General features: G+C 38.5%; 1 protein-coding gene across 1 annotated transcript; it reads right to left on the bottom strand.

Annotated features, from left to right (window-relative positions):
* Positions 1-1,775: 1,775 nt before the first annotated feature.
* On the bottom strand, positions 1,776-8,919 carry LOC128362017 (protein ENL-like). The gene is made up of 6 exons (XM_053322642.1): positions 8,859-8,919; positions 6,670-6,844; positions 6,263-6,345; positions 4,406-4,546; positions 4,104-4,205; positions 1,776-1,882 (listed from the first exon to the last, which is right to left on the bottom strand). The coding sequence occupies exons 1-6, from the start codon at positions 8,868-8,870 to the stop codon at positions 1,817-1,819; spliced, it is 579 nt and encodes a 192-aa protein (XP_053178617.1). The 5' UTR covers positions 8,871-8,919; the 3' UTR covers positions 1,776-1,816.
* Positions 8,920-9,816: the final 897 nt, after the last annotated feature.

The following is a 9,816-nucleotide window of genomic DNA, read 5'->3' as shown; positions in this document are numbered from 1 at the left end:
TGAAACCATGTGAGAATTTTTGGTGGAGCTGTCAACAACTCAAACACTTGAAATGTGACCCAGACTATACATTGATGTTTGTAAGATGTCAAAGACAAAAAGGTTGGAAACCACTGGTGTCACCTTACCAATGTGTTGTATTTTAAAAGCTTGTTATATTATCCACTGTGCCAAATCCTCATCTGAAAAGTAACCAAAGCTCTCAAATAAATGCTGTGGAGTGGAAGTATAAAGTTGCATAAAATTGAAAAAACGAAGTACCTTAAATTGTACTTAAGTACTTGAGTAAATGTACCTATCTATTTTTGATCAGTTAATAAAATATGAGTTAGAGCAAAACTACCAAACCAAACAGTGTATGAAGTTGTTAAAATAAAAAAACTTCAACAACTACAATATAGAAGTTACTGCATCATTAACAATCCAATAATATGTAACATGAATAGGGGTCATTCTGCATCAACATGTTTACTATTGATACTGATAATTTTATTTTAGTAAAAAATTAAAATGCAGGACATAATCTGAATACCAGTATAATTAAAATCATGCAGAAGGCAGTTTTTCAGAAGCAGCGCGTGGTAGCCAACACGAGAAGTATATTACATTGTATCCTGTGTTAATTTTTGTAGCGCATAAATCAGAATAGCTAAATTGAATCAGAAGTAGTGAGGGACTGTGTTTTGTAGCATTAATACAAATGCTTTGTAAACGTGGGTACATTTGGATGAAAGTATTATTGCCGCCAACTCCACAGGTAGTCGTAATAAGCTTACTCAGCCTCAGTCCAAACTGCTCCCATCTACTGGTTTCATTTCAAATGCTTCATCTGAAAAGAAAGCGTTGTGTCTGCCAATCGAAGAGATCTCTTTAAAACAGAGTCAGGGAGTGAGGGCCCTTTACAGTCAAGTCTCTCCGGTGCTAGACTTTGATGTGAGATTATCGGGGCTCAGCTACGAGGCAGAAGGTCACCACTCTCTCACTGGCTCAAACTGATCCAGTTTGCCTCTCACCCAAAGCTGAGTTAGAAAAAAATCCCACCTGGCTGGCAGACAGAAGATGAAATCCTCCTTTTCAATATGCAAGAAGAGAGAAGAATAAAAATAAAGCCACTTACCACAGATTTCACATACTGGAGGTTTATAACAATTAGAAATACATATTTTTCAATACAAAAGTACAATTTATAAACTAGAAAGACCACCTTGCACCAACCAGTGAAGTTTACATCCATATCAGTCTAGACTCATATAATATTTATAGTGAAGATTTTTATGGGATTTATTAAAAGGTGCATTTTCCTTCACATCCTTGGTCAATAAAGCTGATTCTCATTGAGAGTTGTGGTGCTGAATAGAATATTTTGATGTCATGGTGAAGTTGACCTTTGACCTTTTGGATATAAAAGGTCCTCCCTTTGTCATAATATCATATTTGACATTTATGTTATCATAATTAGCGTACAAATTCTTGAGTGATGGCCAAAATCTAAATCAGTTCATCCTTGAGTTCAAGTGGACATTTGTGCCAAATTTCAAGAAATTCCCTCAAAGTGTTCCTAATATCACGTTCATGAGAATGGGACGGATGGAGGTATATAAATAAGAATGTCAAGAAAGTCAAGAATGTTTAGTACAGTAAAAATGTCACTGTTACTTCAGGCAGTTTCATTCAGATTAAGATCTCTTTTCTAAGAGAGACCTGAGAACAACAAACATTCATACAATCAGCAGACAGTCAGATCACAATCAGATCTGCACGGAGCAAAAGAGGCCCATGAATGGGGGTTTGACTGTGCCAGTCTTTTTGGGATTGTTCACAGTGCTCCTTGGTCAGGTAGTTTGGACTCGCTTCTGTCACCGCTTCCTTCTTTACTCTGATTCTGGAGAGAAAAAAGCATTTGGATGCACATGAGCACTGAGCACTTCTTGGGAAGCAAAGGAGTAAAGTTAGAATCAGATTTGATTTGGTTTATTGACAATATTTGGAACTGAAGTTAAATTTTGGTCTAGTTTTTAACTCAGACCTCACATTCAAAACACATGTCAAGAAAAATAGTTCAATCATGCTTTTTCCACCTCAAAACGATCATCAAAACCACACATTCATCTCCTCCAGACTTAATTATTGTAACTCATTATTCGCAGGAATCGGCCAAATCAGCATCTCACCACTTGCTGTCAGTCTGTTTTAGAAAGGATTTTAAAATTTTACTGGTCACTCTTAAAGCTATTCATGGCGGGCTGGCCCCTTCGTACATTGCAGACCTGCTGATTCTTTATGAGCAGCCTTAGATCTTCTGGCAGGCCTTAACGCCCCAACAGATTAATAACAAAGGGGGTTTGGGCATTTTTCAGCCAGGGCCCAAGATGATGGACTAGCCTGCCAGAGGATCTAAGGCTCGCAGATTCAGAACACAATTTTAAATCTCTTAAAAAACCTTTTTTTAAATTATACTTTTATACATGTGCTTTTATGTGATGTATTTTAGCTTTTAGGACTAATTTCACTATTGTGTTTTGTTGCTAATGCTTTAACTTAAAATGTATTTATATGTGCTTTTGCTGTGTTTTGTTATTAACTAGCACTTTGTAAGCAACGCTACAATAAGTAAAGTTATCATTATCATTATTATTATTATTATTATTATTGGGATTAATGGAAAATGTTAGTGTTTTTCAACCTAGACCCTATTTCCCATCTTTGTTGGGGTAAGTGACTAATGGGGACAACAATTTTTGGAATTGATCTAGTATTGAGCAAGAGCGCTTCAGTCACAGCCACCAAACGGGCGTCAAAGTGCGTCCACTAAAAGTGCTTGTTATTGCCACTGACAGGCTCAGATTGTTATTAAGTGTCTGCCAACGAAAGTAAACACAGGAACAAGCGGCCTGGAGCAGCTTTATGGCTAACTGCATAGGAAACTACATCTAGGGCATTTTGCTGACTAACTGAACCACCCACACCGATCTGTTTACACGTATTGAGGCAGACTTTCACCGCGGCTGGTATGTAAGGAAACTAATAAAAGTAAGTCAAATGATGGACTATCCCGTGGACGATTATGAGGACGATTGTGAGGCATTTCACTTTGACTGGCCAACTGTATTTATTTGAACTGGAGTACGCAGATACACAGAGATAAAATAAATGAAAGAGGAAAAACTTTCAGAGTTATAATAACAATCTCTGCTTGTCAGTGGCAAAAACAAGCACTTTTAGTTTACATACCATCACCACGTTAATCTCAGTTGCTTTCGAGGGTTACACTAAGACCCAAAAAGATTGGAAAATAGGATCCAGGTTGAAAAATGCTGGGATTTCCCTTTAAATCTTTATTTAAACCCTTATTTCTATTGTTGTCCCTGGTGTTTACACATTCCACTAACCATCAAGATAGCGACAGGCATTTAAGTAAGTAAGAACTATCTTACTTTGCAGGTAGTCACCAAGCAAAATTATATGTGTAGTAAAAATGTTGGCGCAGTAGATAAAAATAAAAAAGTAGTTAAAGTTGTATGTGTCAGGAGTAGCAGGAGTGAGAGGATGGTGTTTCATAATGACCCATCCTCTTATCAGCAAACACTGGCTTTTACAGCTTTGAAAATTCACACTCTTAAACTAGGTATGTCCATTAAAGCCTCTTTCATATCCACTCCCTGCATAATAAAATTTACTGAACACTCAACAACTGTAAAGAGTGGCCAGGTATGTGTGTTCAAAAGTGGCTCTGAGCTCTCACTCCAGTGCCAGATGTGGTGACTCCGGACAAGTGCACCATCTGGCACAGCGGGATGAATCCAAGTCCTAACTGTGCCTCAAGCTGGTGCTTGAAACATGACGGCTCACACTACAATGAACCGGTAATTAAAATAAAAGTCTGTTTTCTATGCATTAGATTTACTTAAAAGGATAGGTTCACACATTTTCCAATTCTCTCTTTTAAAAAACAGTCAGGTTCACTTTGCCCCTTTTTCTAAAAAGGTCAATGAGATTGATTAGAGCAATCATTCAACCTGTGACACTGTTTCAGCGTATCTAATCGAAAAAACATGAGAAGGCTGGGAGTGACATTGAGAGGATTATACATGTGTCAGACCAACCTCTGACACATGAAAGATCTTGATCTTTTTGGTGGGGGGCATTGGGCAGTCTGGACTTGGTCTTGACACAGCTTCAGCCCCCTCTGGAACCGCCTTTACTGCCTATAGAAAAACAACAGTTATGGTGTGTCAATCTTTACAGCCACAATGCACTCTATACACACCAAGAGGTCTCAAATACAGGCCAGGTCCTTTATTTACCTTGACTGAAGACAAAACCAGGCTTTTATTTGAGAACTTATGATATAATATGACCATACTGTCATCAGTCATTCAACTATCAGTCAGTCAGGCAGCCTCACCCCTCCTGCTTTGATCAGCTTTCTCCTGAATTCCTTGGTGGGATTGTTGAAGGTGAGTGTCTCACAGCGCAGGTGGTCTACAGGTTTGCCCTCTGGGTTAAGGAATAGGTCATATTTGAAACACATCTTTTTTGGTTGTACCTGGAAGAAAACAACACAATAAAGAGTATTATATTAAGATAATGTGTCCGTTTAAACTGCCTGTAACACCCCTACACATATCTACACATTTGACCCTAAAAGATAAAAGCTGAATGAATAAACTATCACCCAAAAAGTCAACAAAGCAAAACAGATATGGTTGTTTCAGCTCCAACTAACATTTCTGAAAGAAACTTCTGTGTAAAGAGGGGGGCAATTACAGCTAAGGAAAAGAAGTTAAGATGATCTTATAGGACTAGTGTGTAGGATTTAGTGGCATCTAGTGGTGAGGTTGCAGATTGCAACTAGCTGAACACTCCTCCCCTTTAAAGCATGTAGGAGAGCCTACGGTGGCTGCGAAAACACGAATGGCCCTCTCTAGAGCCAGTATTTGGTTTGTCTATTCTGGGCTACTTTAGAAACATGGCGGGCTCCAAGGAAGAGGACCCACTCCCTATCTAGACCTGAAGGACTCATTCAGAGGTAACAAAAACAATGATTCTTATTTTCATGCGATCGTACACTAAAACATATTTATGAATATTATATTCCGTTTCAGCCATGTCCGCTCTGCCAGATGCCAATAAATTAGACACACTGCACCTTTAAGTGAGTAAATGTGGATGATAAATAATTGCTAAATTTTGCACTCATTTGCACATTGCTTCTTGCTTGTTTTCCTAACAGTTATTTCCACTTGATGTTGACAAATTGGTCCATTGAACATATTATACAAGTTAACTGCACAAATCTAAAGTCTGAAGAATATTATGGAGAATTGCAGGAAACAAAGGTACACACTATAATTGCCAATATAATTGTGTTTTCATGTGAATGATTGTCGGTGATACCTGGAAAAAGAAGGAAATAAGATGACTTACAGTGCAGGTTCCAAAACATCTTCAAAAGAACTGGCTTAGCAATGGGCAAGCATTCAACATGTCTGTCAGGCCTTAAGCAAGCGTCAGTGACAAACAATAACTCTAAACATAATTTCCACTTCGTAAAAGGAAACTTCACAAGATATCTTTAATTTGCACAAGCTCTATTATCAACTCTCTGATAATCGTTGCAGACTACAGCTGCAACAATTAGTCAAAAAGTAGTTAAATGATTGTAAAAAAAAATCTTTCAATTACATCTGTCTTCTCCCTCAATGAAAAAATGATTAATGTCATTATTCTTCATTTCAAATGTGGATAGATGGAAGATGTCTCCTACTTCACTGAAAAGTTCATTCTCAGTGTTGCAATATTTGCCCATATCCAATAACCTGTTGATATCTAAGTCTTTCAAAAGGTTTAAAAGTAGGTGTGTTTTCCCTTCTGACAGGAAATTTGGGCTTTTCTTTTGGGCATGCATCGCTACTCCAGCCTTGTAAATTCTTGGCTTTTTTACAACGCACAGAGCTCATGTGGCCATGTGTCGCAAACAGCGGTAAAAACCCTAATTGAGAGGCATATTCCAAATGCAGTGTATACATGCACTCAATCCTCCTAAAACCCAAATAATAATAATATCGGCATATCTCACATCAGATAAGGCCTAATTCAGAATATCCAAACAATAATATGCTGTTTACATGACCTGTATCAAATTCAGAAGATTGTTATATTCAGAATAATAGTTGAATATTAGCGTGCATGTAAACGTACTGTATGTTTAGTTTTGTAATCTGATAATACACCAGTGCGTACACAGTTCACTTAATTTTACCTTGTTCTTGAAGTGAACCTCAACATGCACGAGGAAACCTGTAGAGCCTGACTCATCCACTTCGTATGGCGGCTCCTTACATACTGCCGACAGACATGGGAATCTTGATGAGAATACTGGTAGGTGTGATAGAGTACTGAGTGTGCAGGAGTGTCCTCATTGGTGAGGGGAGCTGCATAATGAACCATCTCCTCTAACTGATTTTGTGGAGAAACTCTACACAGTACCTATATGCTATAAATGTGTGATGCTATACTTCTTGACGTCTTTTATGAAGAACATAAACCACTTTGAACCTTTATGTATGAAATGTGCCACACAATTGAACTTGTCTTGCCTTAAATATACACTGAGTGATAATGTGTATGCTTGTGTGCATGTACAATAAAAGATCCACCATACTGTACCTCTCTTGGGTTTTCCATCATGCAGATGGAAAACAACTTTCTCAACCAACTGCTGGATGTCGCCAGTCTCTGGCCCTCGGACGAAGATTGTCCAGTCGTGGGTGAAGCTTTCTGATGTTTCTTTCTCCTTTAGCTGAGCTCTGTGGCCCAACTCCAGATTCAACTGCACTGTGGACTGCAAGGAGATGAGAAGAAACAAAAGAGTTAAATACTGCACTTTGCATTGTACATATACAGTGGTGTCCAAACGTCTGAGACTACATTGAAAATCTCTAATAATTTCATGTAAACCAGGAAATAATCTGAAACAAGAAACATTAGAAGTAATGACATGTAAAATGAAGAAGAAATACTTAAAATGCTGCACTACTTCTAGGTTAAACCCACTTAAGTCTTTTTTTACAAAAGGTCAGATTTTCTTGAGTTGTATCCCTTCCATCGACGTACGCATTCAAACGGCACAGGTGGATTTGATCTACCCATCAATTTATCAATGACATAGTGTCAATGGTAAAGATGGCATCAGAGTGTCAGAAATCAGATTGTTATTCAAAGAAAAGACGAGGGTTTCTCAGCATCAAATCATGGCCAGACTAAAGGTTTGTAAACAAGCACTGCATGAAACACTTTGCAAAAACTGATCCGTTGTACCATATATAAAAAACCCAAGGCAAACCAAATTAAAGAGAATACTAAACTACTAAAGAGATGTATGACGATGCAGAATCAAATCATTTATCTGTTGTCATTATCTGCATGTTTCACTCCCTGTGGTGAGCCCAGCAACTTATAATGGGCAGTGAAGAAGAAAATACACATTAGGGCAGACGCGTGATAACCAAGTGACGTCTGAGAGCAGAGCCTTGCTAACTCTTGCCCCTGACGATCTCACCTTTAATTGAATGATGCCTGAGAACAGCCCTTTGATCATTCCTGCTCCCTGATGATCTTTCTTTGTTAACATCAACATCTAACTGTCTAAGAAGAACCACCTTCCCCCTTGCTGAGATGGCCCCAGTTCCTACCTGAATGTAAATGCCCTCCCCGCCTGCTCTTTTATTTCTTTTCACTTGCTGATTACTGCAGTGACCTTACTGTATAACATGCCTCCGTTTCACTTGCTCTGGGTCAGTCCACTGATATCATTAAACACCACCATCACAGCAAACTTTGAACAGGGACTTAAGTGATTTTCTTCAACAGCAGCCATGGAGTCCTTCAAATCATCATGACTGCCATTTTACCCACAAACTCAAGAATGAGGACAGCTTAACACTGGACTTTAAACCTCATCTAATGGTCTTGTTCAGCAGATGGAGATAGCTCAGCTGATTCCATGTAACATGAGTATGGTGATAATTTTGCAGAGTAAATCCCCTGAGGAAGACTCTAGGGACTGTTGTGGAAATTGTGAATGACTCTGTGTCATGTATGAAAATGCTCCTTAGACAGGCAGACAGTAAGGGTCAGACAGACGTCTTCTTTATGATTGTTACCATAGTTGTTACAAAAATTGTATGTGCTACACTGCATAGATAACATAAGATACTTAGCCAAAGTTAATAATAGAATATGATGTACTGTGAAGGAGGAAGTTAAATATTGCAAGACTTGTTTTTTTACACCCTGCGCGCGGAAACAGGAAGCCTAATCAACTAGACACAGACATACAACTTTGTGTTATCAGAATGTCAAATGGTCAATCAATGGTCAAGGCGGGAACTGAACACTCACGTATACCCCTTGTATGAACTGTATAAAAGAAGAAGCGGCTACTCCTCAGGAAGCCTTTTCTTTTGTAACCTCTCGCCTGGGCCCTGCCTGAATAACAAAGCTTTCCTGTCATATTTTGCGGGGGGGTTTTTTTTTGGGGGGGGGGGGGAGGATTTACAGTCTAGTTAAGATTATTTTGACCATCTATCGTCACTATTTAACATAAAATAATATAGCCTACACTCAAATGTCAATTAGTAATGAAGCTGAATGACTAGAGGACACTTAAAATTACAAGATTTTCACTGAAATGATACACGAGAGGCCCAAACTGAGACTAGGTAGGTACACTGTTGCTTGCTGTATGTCCTGCTTGTGTTTACAGATGTGCAGCTGTTAAAGCTAAATACAGATGTTTACAGATTTTTCTCCGTTAAAAGTTCAGATACCAAAAGGAGACAGAAAAGCCACCTTACCTGGTTCTCCATGGTCCCCAGTGGTTGTTGTATTTATTTGCAGTGTTGTTTGTGAAGTTTCGCTGTCACTGCCCATTTCCGATACGGCCCATCTGCGCATGCGCGAACGGACGGAATTAAGTTTGTCCAAGTGGAGTTACCGTACAAGATAGCGGCTCGTTCGCTCATGCATCCTCAGTATCTGCTTCTCAATCCAGTCCAGAGGAAAAAGCAGGCACAGCGCTCCTCAAGCAACCAGAAGAGACCGGTCTCGAAGCCAATCAGGGAGCGGGAAAAACCCCAATCACAGCACTTAGGAGGTGGGACATTACCACAGCTGCATATGGGTCAGTGACAAAAATATCTTTAAAAATTGTCTTAAAAGCAGCATCAGATTTGTTAAAATGTACATTTTGTGTTTTTGTTGGTTTTATGTCATTTCAAAAGGACATTTTTGGACATTTTATCCACCTACAGTGCATTTAAGTGCACTTATACAAATAATTACATTTTGGAGTATTTCTATGTATAAATTCTAATGCATTTTGTCAACATGGAGCAGGACATATCCTAAAAACAACCAATTTATCTAAATAACTTTTGACGAATGATGTAAAATTTGTTTAAAAAAACATAATGTTACATTGCAAAAGTGGATTATACTTGTTCCACATTTTAGTTCACATTTATTTTACTTTGTATAATCAGATTTTTATGAAAAGACTGTTCACACCAATTGACACTGGGTTGCACTATGTCACTGACCCATATATACATTTCTGGTGGTTTCTCCATGGCAACAAGCTTTTCCCAATGTGTACATCTCTGTTGAAGAAGAAATTCTTACTAGATGTGTAAGAGCTTTATTCTTCTCTCATGCAGCATGTGGAAAGGGACCAAGTTATTCTCAGTGACCATAAAGACAGTCCCATCTTTTATACTGTATCCTCTGGTGGAAATTTGAAGAAGACAATGTAAT

Source organism: Scomber japonicus, chromosome 7, assembly GCF_027409825.1.
Source record: "Scomber japonicus isolate fScoJap1 chromosome 7, fScoJap1.pri, whole genome shotgun sequence".
Taxonomy (NCBI): domain Eukaryota; kingdom Metazoa; phylum Chordata; class Actinopteri; order Scombriformes; family Scombridae; genus Scomber; species Scomber japonicus.
This window is presented reverse-complemented; position numbering and strand designations above follow the sequence as displayed.

Coding starts and splice junctions, on each gene's coding strand:
- LOC128362017 (XM_053322642.1), bottom strand. Junction 6,346..6,669: donor TGATGGAAAACCCAAGAGAG/GTACAGTATGGT, acceptor GTCTGTCGGCAG/TATGTAAGGAGCCGCCATAC. Junction 4,547..6,262: donor AGGTTCACTTCAAGAACAAG/GTAAAATTAAGT, acceptor GTTTTCTTCCAG/GTACAACCAAAAAAGATGTG.